The sequence below is a fragment of the Falco peregrinus genome, chromosome 2 (assembly GCF_023634155.1).
Source record: "Falco peregrinus isolate bFalPer1 chromosome 2, bFalPer1.pri, whole genome shotgun sequence".
Lineage (NCBI taxonomy): Eukaryota > Metazoa > Chordata > Aves > Falconiformes > Falconidae > Falco > Falco peregrinus.
In genome coordinates this window covers 52,451,586-52,474,563 of record NC_073722.1, presented here as the reverse complement: position 1 = coordinate 52,474,563, position 22,978 = coordinate 52,451,586, and the positions used below count along the sequence as shown (strand labels likewise).

Below are 22,978 nucleotides of genomic sequence, written 5' to 3'. Positions count from 1 at the left end.
CTGAATTTTCAGAATTGCAAGTGTTTTAGTAGAAACAATCATTCTTATCTTTAATGAACAACTTGTCACATGGTATTCTGGAAACTGTTGTGTGGATTCAGTGCTCCATTATCTGCTTACCATCACTGAAAGGTTGTAAAACAGGAGGTGCAGTGGTGTGAAAGAGTGAAGTGTCATTTTTCTAAAGTATGATTTTGACAAATCACATTTTACTGGCTCAGAAGTCCCTGCGTGCACCTGAGCAGAGAGCTGTAGAGCAGTGCTAGTCACTGAGGTGTGCAACGCAGAGCACGTTCATCTCTGTAAGTGAAACAGCTATTTGGCAGAGGAAGTTTACTAAAACCACTGACTTGTTGGACTCTGTTTCAGGTGGCATTCCATTTGTGCTCACTGGAGAGTTTTTCCAGCAGTCGCAGAGGCCGGCCGCATTCATGATAGCTGGGACAGTGAATTGGCTCTCCAACTTCGCAGTCGGACTGCTCTTCCCTTTCATTCAGGTACTCAGCGTCCTTGATAGTTGATACACTATGATATAGTTGGTATAGTGTGATATATGATGTTTGAATAAAATTTTCACATGATATTAAATGTCTTTTTATTAAAGTGGATGAAATTCCCATCATGTTTGTGATACATTTCAGTTGTGCTACCCACTTGTCTCCTTGTTTGAACGTCTCAGAGAAAATTGACCCTCTATGGCAAATTCCCCACAGGATTGCTTTAGCAATGCAGTCTGATATCTGTGTCTGGAATTCATGGTTACTGATGGTGATTGTCGCTGCCTTTTTCTTCAGCCCTCAGGCTACCTATCTTCTGGTTTACACTATACTTTGAGAATCCTTATTAGTCTCATTGGAGAACAGATGGTATCTGATTCTCCCTCCCTCTAAGTTTGGCTTCATGGCTTTCTTTTTTTCAATCTCTTCTGTCAGGCTTTTACCTTCTTCAGTTGGTTGCTTCTTGCTGCAGCCTAGTTGCTGCATGGATGAATTTGTTCCTGTCTCAGCTTCCCCAGACTTCACTTTTAGTGGATTGCTTTGTTTCCTTGGCTGAACTAGTTACACGGAGGACAGTTTCATCAAGAGACAACTGGTGTTCGTATTTTAACAGGATAAGTTATTAAAAAAAATTGAATTTAAAAATAATTTAAAATAAAATTTGAAGTTCAATATAGAACAGCATTTTCCCCATCTGATTCCTAAGAACACTTCATCACTGTCAGCGTGTCATCATACAGCTTCAAGAGTTTCTCATTCAAAAATGAGAGGTCCTTTTCCTGACCATGAACCTCTCCCAAAGACTGTCAGCACTCTCTGGAGCTCACATAGGAGCTGATTCTCTGTTTCAGGAGCTGAAGGACAGCTGATCAGTCCCCTGACTGACTATGTCCAAACTCTTCGAAAGAGCCATCCTGTTCCACTGATAATATTTTAAGAGTGAAGCTTACAACTACAAAACAAAACAAAGAAGTCCTAATTAGTTTTTTAAAACGCACAGGGGAAAATACTACTGGCAGGGGAAGGGCGTAGCGGGGAGCAAGCCTCCCTCCAGGTTACTTGCAGGTCCTCACACCCAGGAGAGAGATTTTGGTTTACTCTTCAAATCAATGCAGAGTAAGAGATTTGAATACCAGGCAAGGTGTTACTGCTGTTTGTGCGTTCCTATAGCTGAAAATTATACGATACTGCAATATTATATGAGTAAGAATATTTGCAGATACTATAAAATTATATCATATTGCAAGATTTTGTATATTCATTTTCATTTGACAAGTAGAACTGCTTTTATTAAACAGTACTGTTTTTTATTATGTTATTATGTATTTTATTATTATAAAATCTCATAAATTATATGACATACTTTATGGGAGAACTTGAAAGCTTTATAAAGTCTGACTCTTGATCTAAATTTGACAATTTAAAATTTCTTCTAAAAGGAAAAAGTCTCTAATAGTTTTGATTATTTGCATCACCTTCTAAGCTAACATGAGTATAAAGACTGTCATCCTTCCAAACTCTGCACTCTTGTAACATGAACTTCAATTAGACTGCTCAGAGCTAGAAGTCTTAAGAGCTTGTTCTAGTGCTTACTGAAATCAATGAATTTTTTTGACCAGCTTCACAGTAAAGGACTTGCCAGCTTAGACATTTAAAGTGAGATTTTCAAAAGCAGGTGGAGACATAATTCTTTTTCTGCAGAGGTCACTAGAACATCTACCAAATGATAGAAAGAATTAGACAATTCCCTTGTGTTTTTGAAAATCTGTCCTTTGTCATCAGCATCAGTCTGGTCCAGGAAGCAGCCACAAGCTTGTCCAGCAAGTGGATGCTCCCATGTGGTTTAATACCTGTTTCTCCAAGAGGATGGGGACTGACTTTAGACAGTATGAGACATCAACTTCCACCCTGGCTGGCCAGGCACTAGCAGTCCCACGCCCTGCCTCTGTGGCAGGTGACAGGGAATGAGGTCTCAAATCTAGGGGCATATAATCAGAATACTTTTATTTATTATGTTTTTAAATCATCCAGAGACATTTAAGGAATAATCTCCAAAACTGCAGTTTCTGTCTCCTGCACAAAACAGATTTACCTGAGCTCTGGCTGTCCATCAGATATGAATTCATGCAACTCAGGGATCTCCCTTCTTGTCCTGCTAATCCTACCTGACAGATTACCTGGTGGGAAGTGTTTAAAAAGGCCCTCAATAAATTCAAATTAAAAGGCAAACTACATTCTCTAACTTTTCATATGCATATTAAAGCTTTTTGAGTGATTTAGTACGCATCCATATGAAGTTTGCTGTAGCCTTGGGGAATTTATCATGTTGTGTCATAAAAATTTCCCATTGTGTTACCAGTTCAGGTTTAATGAAGGTAAATTACATTTCCACCTTGCAGAGGTTTTGAGTTTTTTCTTCTTTAAAAAGTAATAAAGGGAAAAGACTTGGAGTTTGCACCTAAAGATGAAAGCAGTGTTACTCTGACTTTGATTTTTAAAGCTTTTTCACAAGATCAGAACTATCACATCTCCTCTTTCAGCTTGTGAGTCACCTGTTTCTTTACAGAAAGGCAATACCCTCTTCTTAGCTCATTTTTGTAAGTCTAAAACAGGAAAAAATCTTTTAAGTGCCTTCACAGAACAAATGTATAATCCCTTCTGTGTATTTAAATAGTAGCCTGATTGGTGGAGAAACAGCAACCACTTTTTTGATCATTGGTGTGCTTCTACAAAATTATCCCAAACATTTGGGAAACAAATATGTTAAGTTTAGAGTTACTCAAAAAATCAAGCAGTACTTAGTTCTCCAAATGTCACCAATTAACTAGCTTAGATGCCTAGCTTTTCTTCCCTCAACCATCTGTAGGTATGTATAATAGAACACTGGCTTGAGTCATACATTAAAATTTATGGATGAGATTGAAAAGCTAGTATGCAAATCAATTTTTGACAAATTTAAAGAAAATTTAATTATGGCTACTGTTCCAGCCCTTATCACTACCTATTTGAGAAGAGAAATTTGTTTTGCAAAGGATCTGAACTAAGATTAAAATGATAGCTGATACTATATTGAATTCACAAATACATTTGATATTGTGTTACTAAGAGGTGTCCAATAGTAGGTGTCAAAAAATGTGCCTTCTTAAAATTTTTTTTTAGTGCAAAATAGAATAATTGAAGAAGCATTCTTGCCTGTGATCTTGGAACATACAAAGAAATTATAAAACATCTGGGTGGAGGTCTGAAGGCCTTTCAGACTTGTGTTTAACATAGAGCTTGACCTTGTGAAATGTCAAACGTCACCTTGAGTGATGCTCCAAATAATGCAGTTTCTTGAGATCTAAAATAATCATTTCCATCATGGACAACTTGTGTACAGATCAACCAAGCATGTTAAGTTGTGTCACAGTTGAGCTTGCAGTGGGAACATGGATGTGGTTTGAAATTCCCTCAGAGACAGGTTTGTTGTCTGTTTTCTCGAGAAAAAGTGTTGGGTGTTGTCCCTACTGTTAAAGTCCACCTACTCATTTTAAAATAGTATGCATTGATGGAAATGGCTTGTGGTTGCGTTATGATATCAAGAGATCTCAACATGTGAATGACAAGCTCAGAGGATTAATTATCTTCTCCATGATCCTAGCATAACTTGTGTTTCCTAATGGTTTAGCTTCTGTGACTATAAAACAGATTCTTTGTGTGGTGTCTGTCTCAGGAAGTGCTAAGCTAGCTGGAACACTTTGAGCAAATGGAGTGTTACAAAGTAGCCTCCAAGTGTTTGCTCGTACTTGAAGAGAGTTTATGCTCAGTCTGCAACCTGTGAGTAATCAACTTACCTTTATTTTTTGTGTGTTCAGAAAGCATATTGAGAGTGAGTTTCTGTAGTCACCCACAACAAATCATTCCATCATTTATTCATGTCATCTGTCAGGAATAGGGGTAATACTTTATGACTCAAGTGAGCAGACATAACAAACCAAGGAAGTCTTAGGAGCGAAAGTTTTGGGCAATCATGGGTTTAATCATGGAATCATTCCTGCTGGAAGGGGCCCCAGGGAGTGCCTGGTCCAGCCTCTTGCTCAGAGAGGGTCGGCTGTGTGATGAGACCAAGTTTCTTAGGACCTTGTCCAGTTGTGTCTTAGAAGCCTCAAGGATTTACTTACTTCTATATTAGCCTCTATTTAAATTCAGATGAGTCAATAATCAAAACTGATTGTAGCTAAAATTCAACCAGAGTTTGGCTGTTTTCTGAGAATACTTTTTATCTCAGTTTTAAACATTGAATATTATTCACTGTCAAGCCTGAGTTAGAATAAAACTGGCAAAAAAGTTGGAAAAGAAATTGAAACTTCCTGTCACTCATCATTGTATTTGATAGGGTAAATTGCAACAAATGTTTCACTCTGTCTTGACAAATACATGCTTTCTGGATGTTAACAGGTGCCATGTTCTACTCTCCCTCTGTAAAACTAGATCTAAAAAATTAATCGGGAAGAGTCTATGGGACAGATGAGTCTATGGGACATATATACACCTAACTGTATAATCTTCCTTTTCTGACAAAATGATCAGATACTGCTGATTATAGAATAATAGAATGAGTTGGGTTGGAAGGGAGCTTAATGACCATCTAGTTCTAACTCCCCTGCCATGGGCAGGGACAAGGGAGATTGTACGATTAGATGCATTGAAGAAAAGCAAAATCAAAGTAGGACCATTTTAAGTTCTTGTATAATTTTTGTGAATTCTTGGGAATTTTGTGAACTTTGTGCACGTATGAGATACAAAATATTTGTAGTAGTGAAGTAGAGACATTTGCATTAAAGCTCTCATGTTTCAGAATAAGCAAGGGGCAGCCAAATGGTTCTTCCTTATACACAGATCTGCAGGTGTAACTGGGACACATAACCTTATGAGTTACAGATCGGTGATATTAATGGTTTGCAGAAATGAGTATGAGGCAACCGGTTTCTTTAGCTTCTTCTTGAGAAAAATACTAATGCCATTTTGATGAGAACTCAGGTGTCAATGATGCTACTGGTATTTCCTGTAGGAGTAAGCCATTGTGAAGATCTTTTCATGCTACGGGCAAAAATAGCACTGTCCCCAACTAGGGGAGCAGGAAGCCCACCTTCACCAAGACTTACTTTACATGGAGGTCTTCCTTGTCACTGGGTGTTTCCTCTTTAAATGCCTCAGTTCTGTCTCTGTCCTAATCTCATTAACAGTGGTTAGAACTAAATCACAAGTCAGGATAACAAACCTGGATATGTCAGATTTTCAGATTAAATCCACTAACTAGAATAGATAATACTAGCAGAATAATTACTACTTCATTCCTTAATTTATTTCAGCCAACAGAAATTCTAGAGGGAAAAAGAGCATATATATTTTTTAATTTTTTTGTTGTTGTTTTGGTGAGTATGTAAGTTTTAGTGAGTAATTCTAGGTATTTCAATATGTGTAATATATGTTCATCTGCATGCTCAGACTGAAGCATTTTTTCAATAATTACAGTGTAGGTATTTATAAACCCTCCAGCATGCTAAGAAGCTTAATACATGACATCAATTAGTCTTTGACTAGAATTCACAAAGAGATTTAAAAAAAGAAGCAGGCTTTTTACATGGGAAGCAAAAGCATGCCTGTTTGTAGGCAGCATAAAGGAGAATTTTGAAGGTCTCTTCTTTGTGTTCTGCATGCTTTCTTCCTACCAATGTGCATTTTTAATCTAGATGTGCACTTGCAGGCCTTTCAAAATTTTACTAATCACAGCAGTGGTTATGTGGCTTCTGTTCTTCCCAAGGTAATAGATTATGTGGGTTAAGTTTACTGGCAGTTGTTCCAACATGTACAGCCTGATAGCAAATCTTAACTTTCTTTCTTGGAAAGTGACTCCACACTATGGAAGTGTGAATGTTTGTATAGTAGACATGAGAGTAGGTATTCTTTAAGGTCAAAGTCAGTTAAGAGCATCTTCATCACTGTCAGTGGGAAAGGTGTTAGTCTGGAAAATAGGTAAAGCTATTTTCCTGCACAAAATGGGTTGACTGCTAAATATGGATACATTAGGAACAATATTGGTGCCTGTGGTTCCCTTTTTTTTTATTAGCACTACACAACCTCCAGCAACAAAGCTCTTTCTCTCCCTACTTAACGCACACCCCAAACCAGGCTGGAGTTGTATTTGCATCTAAACCTCTTCTTAGAAGAGGGTCTTGAAATGTGAGAAACTTAAATTTGCATTCCTGCTCATCTGGAAACTGTGTTTCACTTTCAGCAGGGCACTTGGCCCCATTTTCACAGGTGGTACTGTTTACTGGTTCAGTATATGCCCTTAGGAATCTTACTAATGCAATCAAGGGCAGGGCTGCTAGATACTGATATCATGCCATAATCTGCCAGACCAAGCACAACATACTCAATGGTAGATGAGACCACACATTCAAAAAGTCAGGTGATGGAGTGGTGACGGGATACTTCTTTTAGTTGTGGTTATAAAGAAAGGATAAAGCATTTAAGAAACTATAGTATGTATTTTTGAAAAGAGGATGCTATTTTATTGCTGTCTGCATCATGTCCGGCAGCCTGCCCATTTGGTCAGAGCTGAACAGTGACAGCAATCAGAAGCCCCAGCTTCTTACCTGCCTGTGTCCCTGTCCCAGGTGACTTTTGCTGCCTGTCAGATAGGAGTGGAGCCTTGTTTTTCAGGCTTCTGCGACCCTCATGGAGCATAATAAAACCTTTTTATCAAATTCCATTGGATTAATTGATTTTTTTATTGATTGCTACAGTGAATGTGAAGTTTGCATTTAATGAAGGTTCAGCACAAGGTCCTGTGCAGTAACTTAACATCACAAAGAGTTAGTTCAGGTAACAGCTCTAACAGGGAGGTGCTTTGATACTCAGCTTAGTTTAGAAAGTTTCCAGGCATGCCAGACTCACTTTCAATTGCTTCCCCATTTTTTATTTATCTTGGGTCCAGGCCTGTTTCTGTTCACTGATTTTACCAGCAAGAAGGATGAAGAAGCAGAGAGAATGCATGTTATATTTTCAGATAACCGCATCAAGGAGGATATTAGGAAACCTTTTAATCATGAGAACAGTGTAACTGTGTAATGATGTGTGGAAAAATTATAGCTTGTTCATTACTGGAGTTCTATAAAACAAAGGCAGACAGATGTTTGTCAAGAACTGAGGCTGCCTTAGTCATGGGAACGGACTGGCTGGCATCTGTGTTCCTGGCTTTCTATGAGTTTATTGACACTCTGAAGCCTTCAGGGCAGGAAATGTCTCTCATTAAGTGTAAACACAGTATGTGGCTCTTTTAAGTCTCCTTTAAGCTTTTTTTTGTTAACTGTTACCATGATACATCAGTGTCATTGCAAGAGGGGCTGCTGCAGGTTGTGGTGGCAGGAGAATCCAAACTCCAAAAAAAAGTAGAAGACAACTGCAATTATTCCTCTCCTTGGAAATGATGACAGCATAGTAGGAATACTGTAATGATGCTTTGGCCTAAAAACTCTTGAAAAATGCAGAAGAATTAAGAGGGAGAAACAGCAACAATTGCAGTGCACTTGGAGTGAAAGAAAGCAAACCTAAAGGTATTCCATCAGAAGAAAAGATTTGAGAAAGGAAGGACTAACTGAGAACAACTGAGGCGGGAGAAAAGATCGCGTATTTTCTTCAGTTCAGAAGGATCAGAAAGATTTAAACTTCTCTGACACATTGGAATAAACCTTGTGAATTTCAGAACAACTTGAGCAAGAATAGAGCATCCATGGAAATTTGAGGAATCTCTAACCTGAAGGCCTTCAAGGTTATATTAGTCATCCTTCTGTAAGCTTATTACTGTTTCATATATTCCTTCTTTTATGGATAATGAGAGGAAACATATCATTTTCCCTTTGGCATTAGTGACTCATTAAAAAACCCACAAACCAACAAATATGACCAGAGGAACTTAAATGTTCTTCTCTGGTTTAAGGTAGAAGCTGTCAAACATCACTTACTTCTGCATTAGTATTTCCTAATTGCACTAAAATGTGTCTCACATGTGCAGTATTCAGTTAACAATGAAGGTTTCCAGTGGATTTCATACTTCTCTATAAGCTATTGATTAATTCAAAATCACATCTAGTTCTGTTTTAAAGTCAGCCATCAGATACTTTATTTCTTGCAAATTTTTGTTTCTTTAATCTTCTGTTGAACAGAACAGACTGGGGGTTTTGACATATTTTCCATTGCTGACTGAAGAGTTTATGTAAATGTATTTCAGGCAGTGAAGTCTCTGTAAATCGCTCGCAAACCGTAAGGAGTTTATCCACAGGATATTTATTCCAGTCCTTTATTTAATGAAGAACTCCTTAAACAGAAGAATAATGAATGGTTAAATAACACGTAAAACAAATATGCATGCTTGTCCATAAGCCTCCTGCTTTTTCTTTCTCACAGGCACGTGTATAAACAGAAACCATTTCCAAAGCACTCAGATGAACAAAACCCAAATCTTGTAAATGTGTACATACACAAATGGATACAGGCACACACTTACTAATTTAGCCAGACTCAAAATTGTTACTTGTGGATATTATTTGGCATCACCTACTTAGATTTTCTGTTTTATTTTATGTTGCCAGAAACAAAATCTGACGTCTTGCCTGACTTTGCTGGAGCTTGTGGTTCAAAAATCTATTCTAAAGAGTGAGTGATAGCTGGTAGAAATGTGTATGCTGAGGAGGTGCCAGAGTGTGGAGAACAGGGAAAACTGGTAAATCAGAAATTAGAGCGTATGTATATGTGGAAATAGGTGCAATGAGCTGAAGCATGCAGAGGGAACAAACGACAGCAGCAAAAAAGCATATCAAAACTTCTTGAAAACATCTCGTGCAATAAAATAGGCTTGTGTTAAGCTGTTACTCCTCAGTAACAGTAAATTGGCAGGGTAGGCTTCTGTAATCTCATGGTTTAGAATGACCTTTAATTATGTGTTAGCTAGAAAAAGGTGCTGTTTATTTTTTGTAATGCATTGTGTAAATACAAAGAATTACTAAGCATTAATAATTGGCAATTATTTTCATGACATGTTGTTTTCATTACTTACTAATGCATTCTTATTTCATATTTCAGTTTCTTCCATTAAATTGTTATGAGGCATTTAAAGACTATATGGCAAATTATTATTGTACTGCAGGGCAACATAGCAGATTTCTCCAGAAGTTTTTTGTTATAGTAATTTTTTTCACTTTCTAGAAGAATGTGCAGTCTTTTTTGGTGTCAAGAGTTACGCTGTATAGTCAGGGCATATTCAAGAAATACTTAAATTGCTATATACTTGATTGAAATTGGAATCTTAGCATGGATATATTAAACTACAATGTAAAATGAACACACTTTCCTTTCCCAGTAACTCACTGGAAGCAAATGTAAGCCAGAGAGGAAATAAGGACATTAGTCATTTTTACCCACTGTGAGTACTCTTGGGGGTTTGTACTTCGCTAAGTAAACATCTCTCATGTTACCTTTGCCTGCTGCTCACCCCATTGCCCCATGCGCATCCCTCCATCTCCCCGGGTTATGGTGATAGCATCTGGCTGAACTTAGGCTTGCCTCTGTCTCATACCCTTCTTTGCTAGCCCCTGTGCCATCCTCATTCAACTGGCCTTCAGTCTGATGAGTGTGCTTTAGCAGGGGGATACCTCTGCCTGGTTACTCCATCTCGGCAACAAAAACTTACTGCCCAGAGCCTTCCTTTTTCATCTTTCTGCCCTGCAGAGAGGAGCTGCATCTTTAGTGTTCCTCTGGTTCCCTCTCTGTGCCATCAGTAATTTTCCAGAACAACTCTTCTTCAGGCTTTCCTCCCAATACAAATGTTTCTAATAACCAGGGATCGCAGAGGAATGCCCAGTTGTGATTACAGGACCACTAAGTGGAAAGGTGATTTTACTCCCAGCTGGGGTTTGACTTTTGCCTTTGGCACCATGGGGCTACACATCTACAGCAAGGAAAGAGAGTTTTGAAATCATCGGAAGCATTGGGAAAGTGGTCAATGGAGGTCTTCAAATCTTTCCACATGGTTGTACTGATGTACATGAAAATGATGTAGCTCACTACCAAAATGACAAAGAACTGAATTGCTGCTATGGTTTCCGAGGAAAAAGGACAAACTTAAATGAGTTTCATTTAGAAATGGAAGGAACCTCTTTTTCATCTTGTCAGGGCTACATATAGTCCCTGAGGACTGCAGGGATCTTTCCCCTCTTTTACTTCTGTCACAGGAGAAATTTGTGTTATCCCAAAATGGGATGCAAAGCATCATTTTCTTGCAGCATTTTTGCAGCAAGACCAAGGCAATAATAGTAATAAACTGCAAGATGTTTTGCAGCTCTCTGGCAGAGCAGTAGATAGAATATATCATTTTTGCAGGGACTAATAAATGTCACTGTGTAGCTTGAATGTTTTGTCCACTTTTTTTAAAAAAGCTTGATTTTACCAAGTCATAATAGTTGTATCCATCCTCCATCATCTGGGGTTTTTACGTTGTTTCCCTGTAATTGGAAATGGGACATGTTGATAAAACATGTATATATTGTGCTATAGATTCCAGAGAAGAACATTCAGACCTTAGTGAAGACTTGTGTAAAACGTTTAAGTTATAGATAAATTCCTGGCTCTTCAGGGTGGGGAACCAAGTGACTGGCAGAAATGACCTCTGTAATTCGTATCCAGTTCACTAGGAATGGAAAATTATGTGCTTTTTATGATGGAAGAACAAGTCACTAGATTTGGGGCAGGCTTCAATAATATCAGAAATTGATGGAAAGCCTTGGGGCTGTCCTGTTGCACCCCATCGATGTCCCTCCCATAATAATGTGTGTTTTCACAGAGGAGTTCAGTCAACAAGGTGATAGCATATTCTGAGCCATAGCAAACATTAGGAAAACTTTTAAATTAATTAAAATATCCAATTAATATATTTTCTCAGAAAATGAGAACAACGAACAAGTGTAAGAGCATAAGCAAAGGCGGCTATGAAGGAGTTCATATAGTAAATAGTGTATAACAAAAGATCAATTTAAGTATTTATTATGAAGAGCTGCCTGTATCCTCTCCAGTTGTGGCTGGGGAACACCTTTTCAATGAAGAAACCCTTGGTATTGAGTGCTGATATTTGCCTAACTTTTCTGCATAAGGATAATAAAATGAGGACACAGCTATAGATGTGCAGCTCATTGCAGCCCATCACAGTCAGATTGTGCCCAGTTTCTGAGCTGATGGGTGGAGGTCTAATTCTTGTGCCCTAGTATAGGAGGTCAGGGTCAGTGCTTTGGTTGCCAGACGCTGATGCTGAGAGGCAAAGCCAGATGCTGAGATGACAGGAAAGAACAAATATCTCAGTGGACATCACAACCCCCAAACAGAGAGTGCTTTTACTAGCTGGGTTTTTAATTGAGGAACTCGGAGACAGTACTCTGATTTTTTGTGTGTCTTCTTCATATAAGCTTTTTACTTAGATTAGGGTAGAAGGCATGTGAAAAAATTAAAGTATAAATTGTTACTAGCTAGAAATTGGGTAAACTTTGATTTTCTTTAATTTTTAGACTAGTTAAAGTGTCTTGAAAAATAACCTGATTGCATCAGTGATCCAGATGGAGCTCAGCAACACATGGGATACAGGTGCTACAAGGCTTGTAGCCTTAGTTCAGATTGCTTACTAGTACGATGCAAAGACCTATATGTGTGTTTATTTTCCCCCTTTCAGAAACTAATCTATTTCTGCCTGTGAAAAAATACTTCTGAGTCATTATACTTGTTACTGGAGGCTCTCCTGCTCTTCTGCTCTGTTTCTTCCTTATTTTTACACTTGAGATTTTCCTTCTTGTGCATGCAGATTTATTTACCCAGCAAGATTCTCTTTTGGTTTTCCTTATTATTTCCTTATTGTGTAATAATACCCCTTGACTTCTTCTATTACGCAGTACAAGAATTTCTATAACAAAGGTGTGCACAGAAGCCTATACATAGATTCCCTCAGCCAAGCTATTTTAAGCTTTTGCAACTATATCTGACTAAAGTAACTACAGAGCACCTGTATTAAAATAGCTAAAGTTCCCCTCAAAGTTGAGAAAATGAAATGCAGGCTATCAGAAGGTTAGGTATGAGAAAAAATGCTCTTAATTAGAAGCAACCCACCTCAAGTATAAAATACAAGGATCTGTGAACTGATTTTTATGAAGAGGTAGTGACTGTGTGAGGGTTGGGGTTGAAATTGCAGTTCATGTCTGAAAATGTCTCTATTTTTTACTTAGGAAATATGTTTCATACATCATGTTCTAGTGCTCTGTCCTTCTTCATTGTCCTGCACCTTCAGCAAAATCTTAAATTATGTCTGAATCTGAAGAAGGACAAGGGGTAAAGGACACACACTCTCATCCATTTGTTTCAGTGGGTTAGATAAATTTGAAGCAAAGTAACTAAAGTCAACTGTCTACATGAATAACTGTTTTGCTGCTGATCATTTTAGTAAGACAACTAACCATTATCATTTGACCTCATCACTTCAAAATCCAGTTTGACGCCCATCTCATGACTATAATCTTCATGACAACTTCCAAATTCAAGCACCCTTTGCCAGTGCCAAGGAGCTGTGACATTGCAAGCTGAGAATTTAGAACCACATTTGGCATTTCCTGGGAAGAGCCAAAAGTTTTGTTTTAAAAATATTAATTTGTTAAGCTTGCTAAACCTGATTCAGAATTTGTTCATTTGCTCATTTGTTTTGCTGTATCTGCCCTAGAGTATCTATTATCCTGTTTTCAGTATCACACTCCTGCTTAGAATTTAACCTTTGCTACAGAATGAGTTGTCAGTAAGCAGCCTTTATTAAATAGGACATGATGGTGTTTTACTCAACTACTTTTATATTTTTCCAGACTACAGTGTTCACAGCATGTAAGCTATTAGTGGGAAGACTGTTCTCAGCTAGCAGACTTTAGAAGTGGCAAATTGCTAAGTTTTTTTAAATCAAACCCAGAAATTTGATCATTTCAATGCCAGGTTTTTTACTTGTTTCAGTTTATTTTTTAGCTTGAAAAAATGAGCTCTTTTTCTCATTCATTCTAGGCACTTTAAGTCTGTTCGTAGTGGTAGAAATTAAGTATTCTTTACCATTTTATTTAAAGGGAGGTGGAGGAAATACCTGTACATTCTGCCTAATGCACATAGCAGCACGATCTGGGGATATGTCTGTTGACCTCTTTGCTTAAGAAAACGTGGCTAGGCTGCACCTACTTATTCACAGACCTTGCTTAAGCAGCTACATCTCATCCTCAAAGTCAGGTTTGATTGCTTGCCATGCCTGGGCTCTGACTTGGGGGAATTGCCCGAGTCCTTCAGCTTTAATTCCTTTTTGTGGTAATTGCATGTGTCTCTTAGGTGAATTGTTTCCTGGTTTTTCTTTTTTTGACAAATACAGAGCCACGATCAACTGCAGCAAAGAGAAGATAAAAATAAGTAGTTCAGGATTCATCTGGCAGGACATTTTCAGAAATGTTGCACTTTAAATAGCCTCCTTAGAAAGCTGGTATGAAAATAGAAGGTGATGTATTTAAAAGTTCATGCTTAACTTTTAAAAATCCCACATAGCCATATCCCTCACCAGGCTTGAAAAATCCAGTGTAAATCCTGCTTTCAAGAGGTTTTATTAGCCTGCTGACTAAGTAGGAACAGGCTATGCATATCCAAGGTGCTTTCCTCCAGAAGTTGCATCAGTTTGTCTGCTGTCCTCATGCCCTCCCCTGGGCACCTGGGAGGGCAGGTGACCTTCAGTAACTCACAGAAAGCCTGGCCTTTCAAGGACCTTTGCCTGTGTGTCTGACCTTGACTCTGAACCAGTATCTGTGAGCCTATCAGGAGACAGAAACATTGTTATTCAGGAAACCACCTGAAACTTTGGGTACCTTTAAATCTTGGATATTCATGCAGGAGGGTGTAGTGAAGAAATGCTAGGGGGAAATGGCAGCAAAGCACAGACTATTGTAGTGCTTTATTCTTTCTTCCTTCTAACTCTTTGGTTTCTAACCTTGTATGTAAAATCCTGGCTTCAAGTGTTGCTAAAGGAATGTGTTCCTAGCTCTGGCAAGCCTGTCTGGTGTTGGAGAAGCACCTTTGTGAAGGTGGCAGCTTGTTCTGAACCCAAGAACTATGTGCAGGCAGTCTGAAGCCTGAGTGGAAGTGGCAAGGTGGGTATGGATGGGGCTGGCTCGGTGCCTCCTGCGTGGCCAGAGCTGCTGCTGCTGCTGCTGCGGCTGCTAGGAGCAGAGTGTGAGGAAGTAACCCATCCTTATGTGGGAAAGCTGAGAAGTAACAGAAACCACATACTTTCCTTGAATTTACTCTGTTTTTAGTTAGAATTTCCATTCAGAATTGGCTTGCTTTTGCTTCTGCATCCACCCTTTCTTTTCTCTTCTAACCCTCCCCTCCAGCTGTTTGGATAGGAATCCAGTTTTTGAACACTGAGGCTTCTATCCCATGTAGTTAGTGAAATAATGTCACAAAGTATAGAAAAATATTTGTCTTTTTCAATTTTTATCATATATGTTGTCATTATTCTCATATCATTGAGAATGCACATGTCAGTAAAGGATCTTGAGACCGTGTCCCTTGGGCCAAATACACAGAGTTGCAGAGTATCTGTGCTTTCCCACTAAAGACTGTAACTGAAGTTCTTCCTCAGTTTTTTACTGCCGCCCCAGCCCAAGATAAGCAAAACTCTGGGAGTTTAGTTCTAGAGTGGCAGCTGCACAGTCTCTGTAGATGTCTCTAGCAAGCTGGAAGGAGTAAAACAACAAAAGGAGACTGTGGATTTGGGGATTACAGATGTCAAAGAGTAAATGAGAGATACAGGCTTCATGAGTATAATATAAACAATATATAATATAATATAAATAGGAGAAAGCATAGTAATTTCATGGAACAAAGACACAGATCCATTTTCCTGTCAGATCTGTCTATCAGTACCTTTTCTGTAGTAGCCATCATTCGGTAACTCAGCATTTACTCTTCCCATCACATTATCCTACCTTCTGGATCATTTCATGGGTACATCAGATATGCTGTGACCAATCTATTAATTGTTCCACCTTTCCTCTAGCACCAGGCTTTTCAGAATACATTAAACATCTAAGCTGAGCTGTATCCCACCCGTGTCCCACTAAGGGCTTCTATTGAGTTAGGGTTTGGGGTTTAACATTTTCCTTCAGCTTTATCATGTACTTCTGTCCTACATCCTGTATCAGCGTGCAGTGCAGGTATAAGGTTTTCTGCTTGTAATGAGTAATTTAATACACATGTGACCTTCTTCTGTGCCAAATACAGGTTTAGGTGATAAGAGGTGAACTCTGAATGAGTTACGAAAGGCTTATGGATATAAGCGTTTGTCTTTCCTGTATGTGTACAGTAATAACCAGCTGGAAGGAGATATTATGACTGAAGACTAGCTGGTGAGAAAATAACATTTTGTAATCACCCTGCAGTGTTCCTGTCCAAGAATTCAGGCTTGGTTGTGCTAATCCTGCTGGACACAAGGAGTGCAAAGCCTTGGTCTCTTCCCACAATCCCACTTGTAGGATTTATAAAAAAAAATAAATTTTAGCTTATTCTCTGTGGAAATTCAGTTGGTGGTCCTTGGCGGCTACTGCTAAAGGGATCTGCAGAAATTAAGGAGAGCAAGTTTATTACCAATAAATGTAAATACATTATGTAAAATAAATGCAAGTAAAATATGCACTCATAAGAGTGTTCAGTTCAATTAGAAAAGGTTTAAGGAGGCATGAATCAAAGAAGATAAAAACCACTAATTTAGATCATGGACAGCAAAGAAATAAACAGGAATAAGAAAACTGGGGCAATGCTGTGGCTACACCACCAAGAGATGCAGGTAACTTGTGGCATCTGATTGCCAGGCTTATTCATACTAACCATTAATGATTCATTTTCATCACAGAGAAGATTTAGTTCCATGAAGATTTTAAAAAGAGAAAAACATGATTCCATATTGGAGCTCTACCATTCAGCTGAACAACAATTTCAAATGCAGAGGATCCAGATGCAAAATTTGAATTCTTAACATGACGGGATGATTTATGAGGCACTGAGAAGTTATTTTTTCCTGTCTAATAAATCCATTTGCTTCTGCCTCTGTATAAGCTTGAAAATCATTATCTGTTCCCATGCCAGAATATTTTTCCCCCATCGTCACCCATGCTGTTTGGCTTGTAATTGTCAGATTGCTCAGGAGTTCATGCTTCTAGGATTTAACAGAAAAAGCATCGATGATCTCAAGAGTCCATAGTCACTGTCGGAGGATGCGCTTTCCAGCTTTTCCTATTACAGCCAGGAACTGAAGGGCTAAACTAGATAATTAGTTATCCACAGAAATCATTGACTAGGCAGGCTGGCAATCAGCTATGGTGTTAAAAAGCAGCTGCAGACAAGGTTTTTTTCTTTCTTTCTTTCTTTCTTTCTTGTTCCACACATGAATCCATGTTCTTCTTCCACACTATATATGATACATACTGAGCAAGCAACACATAAAAATGGTCCTAGGAATTGCATTCACCCTGAGCCCCCAAAGTAAGGAGCTTAACCAGCCTGCAGTGTAGGACTGGTTTAGTTAACAATGATGGGAATGTACTGGAACAATGTGGAAGTCAGGGCTATATCATTGTCTAGCTCTGTCTTGTTTCAGATACATATCTTTAATGGCAATTGTAAATATGTATATATAGGAAGCTACATCTCCTTCCTCCACCCTGAGTGATTTTCCCTGGCGTAACCCCTGCCTTACAACACCTGGGGTGATGTGTGACTGCTCTGGCTCTCCTTGTATTCACTGCTCATGACCTCAGCACCATGGAAAGGTTGCCTTATTTCTGGAGGTGGAGATGTCCCTTTTAGTTTAATTCAGACTTGTTAATAAAAACAAGTCCAAAGTATGGGTTAATTGGATGTTTGGTTTCAGGGGACAGAGCAAGGCAAATCAATAGAGGAGGAAGGGAGATTTCCTCAAAGGCTGGCAGTGGCTTCACTGGTGCCACAATACCAAACCTCTACCTAGTTCAACAAAGTGCAGCTGGCAATATTGTAATTATCAAATGTTTTTCAAAACTAATATTGAAATATAACTGAAAGCTCTTAAATGATCTAATAATCACCAGGCAAGAAATACTTACGTTTCAGTGAAGCACAACTCCTACTAGTTGGTAGGAGCCTTTAATATCAGTTTATAAATGAACTTTTTGTGTCTATCTCTTATTTTTGCAGTGAAGTAAGATTCAAAACATTCAACGATGTCCTATACTTCATTTTCAGTTAATTCTTACACTAGGTTCTACCATGAAAGTGCATTTTGTGGATTTTTTCCTGCTGTAAGCCTGCATAACCTTAGAAATGATACAAATGTCTTAGAAATGGTACAAAAAAATGAAAAGGGTTTTTTTCCCTTGTTTATTTTCTGTTGTAAATCTCAAAGTTTGTAACTACTGTGATACAGATCCCCCTGGCTATGGTACGTTTCCCAGGTGTGTACAGGTGCATGGCATTGCAAAAGCATGCCTCGTTTTTTTGTACCTAGAAATTGTGAGGCAATATGCAGCACAACAGCCTCATTTCCAGAAATACCGTGGCAGCACAGGGCTCAGTTAAGCTGTGCACGTAGCAGGAGCCCTGCTGCCACCTGCTCGCCTCACACCCGTGGTGCCTGAACTCAGTCTGGTGTCTCCCAGCATTGCCCAGATTGCAGATCTGCACGCCTCTGCCAAGAACCTGCTTTTCTATCGATGGGCCACAGGCAGTGTTGGAAGAACTAACTATTCATGCATTTTTATGAATTTCTAAGCACTCTGACTTGCAGTGAATGCCAGCGCTTACTGTACTTGGTTAAAAATTGCTCCATACCACCCATTTTTTCTTTCAAACCATTCCTGATGTTGCTTTTCTTCTGAATTTTGTTTCTTTTGTAATGACCATCTTCTTTGCTTTCTTTTCACAGGGTGGTTTACAGACCTACTGCTTCCTAGTGTTTGCTGCCATCTGCTTTGCAGGAGCTACCTACCTGTTTTTTGTGCTGCCTGAAACAAAAAATAAGACATTTCATGAGATCAGCCAGGCATTTGCTAAAAGGAATAAAGTATCTTTAGAAATGCAAGAAATGAACCACCATGCGGGGGAGAGGAAATCAAGTGCAGAACAAGAATCAAACTTTACGTCTGCAATGGACAATGGGGAAACCAAAAAGGCAATTGTGTAAACCCAGGATGCTCTTTTGGGGAAAGTGGCAATTGTGTAAACCCAGAATGCTCTTTTCATTCAGTACGTTTATAGCAGTGCTCAACTTGTATTTTTTAATGTGACAGCCTGAACTGCTTCCCCCTTTAATATGTTTTAAGTGAGTATGGGTGAATTCATTAGCAGCTAGGGTGATGGCTGAGGAAATGAGAGGTGGGAGTAGCAGTAGCTGATTAAATAAATCAGAGCCCAGGTTTTCTTGGGCACCTGTGAAACAGGTGCTGTGGTGAATGGGGTGGAGAATATAGACTTGGAGAAGTGCCAGTGGGGAGCTGGAGTTGTGAGCAGCAGCTGGCTGAGCACCCCTGTGTGCTCCTGGGGAGGTGTGCATGCAGTCACTGGGGAGCAGGGGAAGGTGGCAAGGAAAAGGGAAGAGATCCCAGCAGGGTTCTGCTAAGAATTGATGCAAATGAACTTGAAATGGTACCAACTCATATTGCTCCATGTTTCCCACTGTGTCATTCAAGTTGCACATGGTATTTGAAGACCTGAAAAAAGACTCATGACACTCCCCTGACCTCCCATTCCTTTTCCAGATAATTTGACTTTCAGTTTGCTTTGTTTTGAACATCTCCCACCTTCCCACAAATGGAGAGCTCCAGGTCCTGATGCATTTCCTTGTCTGTCTTGCAAGTCCTGATCAATTAGAGAGTTGTCTCTAGTTTCTGGGTTTGCTGGCACTTTGTTGCTATGGATATATATTTTTTCTAATTTTATTTTTTAAGAATAGCTATAGAAGCTTTAATATGAAATGAAAACACTAAACCTCATGGTGAAGTGAGAGGACTGATGGTACATGTAGGGTGTAGCATTAAAAAAATAATCAAACACCAAATGTTCCAAGGGTTGGGGGGGTTGATTTTTTTATTGCTTTTCTTTGCAAGTTCCTTTTAAAACAAGTCTTAGAATCTGAAGCTCTGGGCCTAGTTTGCATTAATAAGTTTCTAAGCTTTGTAAAACTGTCCTCAGGGTCTGTCTAATTTCGTGGTAGAAAGCAGGCTATCAATGGTTAGGTGATCCATCCCCTTCCACATGGGAATTTTTTTTTTTATGAACATCATCTTTCCGGTTTGTAATTTTGATAACAGTTTTTCTTGATCCTTCTAGGTACCTGGATGCTGAGGGGGTAATAAGCACTTTTAAGTGAAATAGCTGTTTTATATGAAAAGTCAGTAAGTCTTAGAGCTGCTCTCGGATAGGAGTAAGGCACAAGAAGGAAGTATGTAGGTAGAGCCAGTTGCTTCCACAAGTTATACTTGCTAATCCAGAAGTTTATACATTTGGAGGATTCTGGGGGGAAAATTGTATATATATTCATATATACACACACATACATGCATATATGAATATATGTATTCCAAATATAGACATGCAGATTAATATTTGTATTCACATGTGTATATATACACACAATGCAGAATTGTTCTCCAGTATTTGTTTTTTTCAGATTTCCCCAAGTGATAAGCTGTCTGTTTTGTTCTACACTGTAGATTACACTGTAAATGAAAATCAGAGATCCTAATGTTCAGTTATTACTAAATTATGTGTATGGTTTTATACTGTGCGTTATTTATATGTGGCATACCTGCTACACACATTGTAAGCTGACCTATAAGGGCAATTTCACTGCTGGGTAATAGACGAAAATTTGATCTGAGCCTTTATTCCAGAATTTATGCTTTTTTACTGGGATAGAGGTACAGCAGCAAGTAAGAAAATGAAAATATGTATGAGCAAGAGAATTAAGAATGAAAAAATCAGATTTATAATATTGGTGCTACTGTTAAGAAACCAAGTGAATCATGATTATACCAACTGATAATCATAGATGGAAGCTAATCAAATACTACAGAGAAAACTGAAGAGAAATATCTTCTAATAACCACTTGGAAAATTATATATACAGCAAATGAACATGTTGTCTTTCAGTGGTTTTAGTTGCCTATTCCATGTGTTACATGAGGCTTGCTAAGTGAACAGCTATGTAAAAAATGAGTTTGAATGCCACCTCTCCAGACAATTTCAGGAAGAAATTCTTCCTCTTGCCCTGCAGGGCAAGACTGGCAAATTCAGACCCTCTCGTTCAGGTTGAGAATTACCTTATTTTGCAATAACAGCTACTAACTGGTATAATATGATCTGATTTGAGTCAAGGTGGCAAGATTGGAAACCATTATTATTATTATTTGGCACTTAGTGCTGTTCATTAATGTACATTACAGGCATTACTTGTTGATAATGTTGCCAATGGATAACTTCAATAAAATATCATGTTGGCCTGATAGGGCAGTTGTATTGCACTTCTGCAACAAGATAAAATCATCTTACAGTCGCACTTGGAGCCCGGCTCTGAATGTGTTGGTAAAGAGATGGCTTTATAGAATTTACTATCACAGGTCAGGGGCTTGTACGGCATTAACAACAGAGGCTTGTGTTTTTCTCTTCTGTAACCCCATTTTGCCCATCTCTTGCCCTGCCTGAGATAGCATACACTAGATAGGCACCTTCTGTGCAGCTGCAAAGAAGCTGCTACAAACCGAGTATGCCAGGGACGGTGGTTGCACGTTTCACCAGCAGCTTGCTGCAGCCCTTGGTACATGTCAAAAGCAATTCCAGTCTGCAGTTGTGTATGTGTGTGAGTGCTTTGCTCGCTGGCCAGGGAAGGTGGCTGCAGTCTCTTCTGCCTTGGGTTGTAGAAGTTTCTAAGCAAACTTCATATGTGCCGGTACTGCACTAACTTTCTCATCTCTGACCCTAACAAAAGTTTTGTGTTGTTCCGTAATGGTTTTTTCTGTTGTTATGCTGCTATAGCTTCTCCAGCAATGAGAGGAAAAATTGGAATATATCAGCAATTCATCATTTGTTTTTTCTTGTTGAACGTATCAGATTATCTACAGCCCATGTCTTTGTCAGCAGGTGTTGTGTGGTGCCATGTTCTCTTTTCCTGTGTGTGACGTTGGGATGAGGTACTGTGAGATGGTGTTTGTACAGATACTGCAAGTGGGTTACGTGTGTGTGATCCAGTATGTTCCCGCACACTGCCTGCAAAATAAACCTTGGGAACTAAACTAAAATGATGTAGATTGTGTTCTGGGTAAATCTGAACCTCTACAGCTGTACAAGTTTCATTGTTCAATTCCCTGGGGTTTTGTATGTCCAGTACAAGTCCTACGCCTGGATGACCTGAGTCGTTGTGGGCTCTACAGTTGGGTGGTTGGGACTTATGGGGAAGAAAATCATCCCTGAAACTGCATATTTTTTTGAGCATAATTTACATTTTACTTCTCAAATCAGATTCCACACTTCATTCGTGTGTTTCTTTTGGGATTTAGAAATAAAAATAAAGACATCAGTGTGAGGCAAATGATTAAAATGAGCTTAGTAGTAGTAATTGTGTATAAGAATTGTTGAATCTGGTGGGGCTTTTTATGCAGGAAGTTGTCATTTGCAATGGATGACTTTGAGTTGCTATGATGAGAAATTCAGTCAATGACTTGCTGCTACAAAGATATGCAGAATCTGAGATCTGAAATATGTATAAAAACCTGAATTTCATATTTGAGGTTCTGACGCCAATTTTCACTCCACAAGAATCTGCTTTCTAGTGGGGGAAGATGTGAGCCGTTCAGCCATATGGGACAATTTTCATCTTCAGAGTAAAATGAAAAAAAAAAACAAAACCAAAGGAAAAGCCACACCAAAACCAACTCTGAAATTTGCTTTCTTTCCTTTGACTATTTTTATGTGCTTTTTCATACAAAAATCACTGTATACACTATTAGAGCTCCCATCACCTCACACAGCAGGAAGAACATATCTGAGTAAAGCATTCTTAGGAAATACCTGCGGTCTTTTCCTTTCAGCCTGACTCCAGAAAACAAGAGTTCAGATACAGTCTAAAAGTCTGAACTATAAAGACTCAGACTATGAAGCAGGTTTGTTCACGCAAATATTCAGGCTGTTAAAAAATTTATGTTTGGGTCCATGCTTAATTCTGTCTGCAAGTTATTTTATCTGGCAGTGAGCCCTGTGAAAAGGTGAATTTCATGGCAAAAGCTTGGTAGTTGGACTCCTAATCAAATAATCACAGCTCAATAAGCAATCATGCATAATCTCAGTCACTACAGCCCTCTTCCTTG

At 38.8% G+C, this 22,978-nt stretch overlaps 1 protein-coding gene across 2 annotated transcripts in view; it reads left to right on the top strand.

Annotated features, from left to right (window-relative positions):
* The window catches only part of SLC2A9 (solute carrier family 2 member 9), a 105,547-nt gene extending 83,634 nt beyond the window's left edge, over positions 1–21,913 (top strand). For both annotated transcript variants that reach the window (XM_027794767.2, XM_055796710.1), the window contains 2 exons: positions 370–497; positions 18,544–21,913. In XM_027794767.2, the coding sequence (XP_027650568.1) occupies positions 370–497; positions 18,544–18,801 (386 nt within the window). In that variant the 3' untranslated portion in view covers positions 18,802–21,913. The remainder of the gene's footprint in view (positions 1–369; positions 498–18,543) is intronic.
* The last annotated feature ends 1,065 nt before the right edge of the window (positions 21,914–22,978 follow it).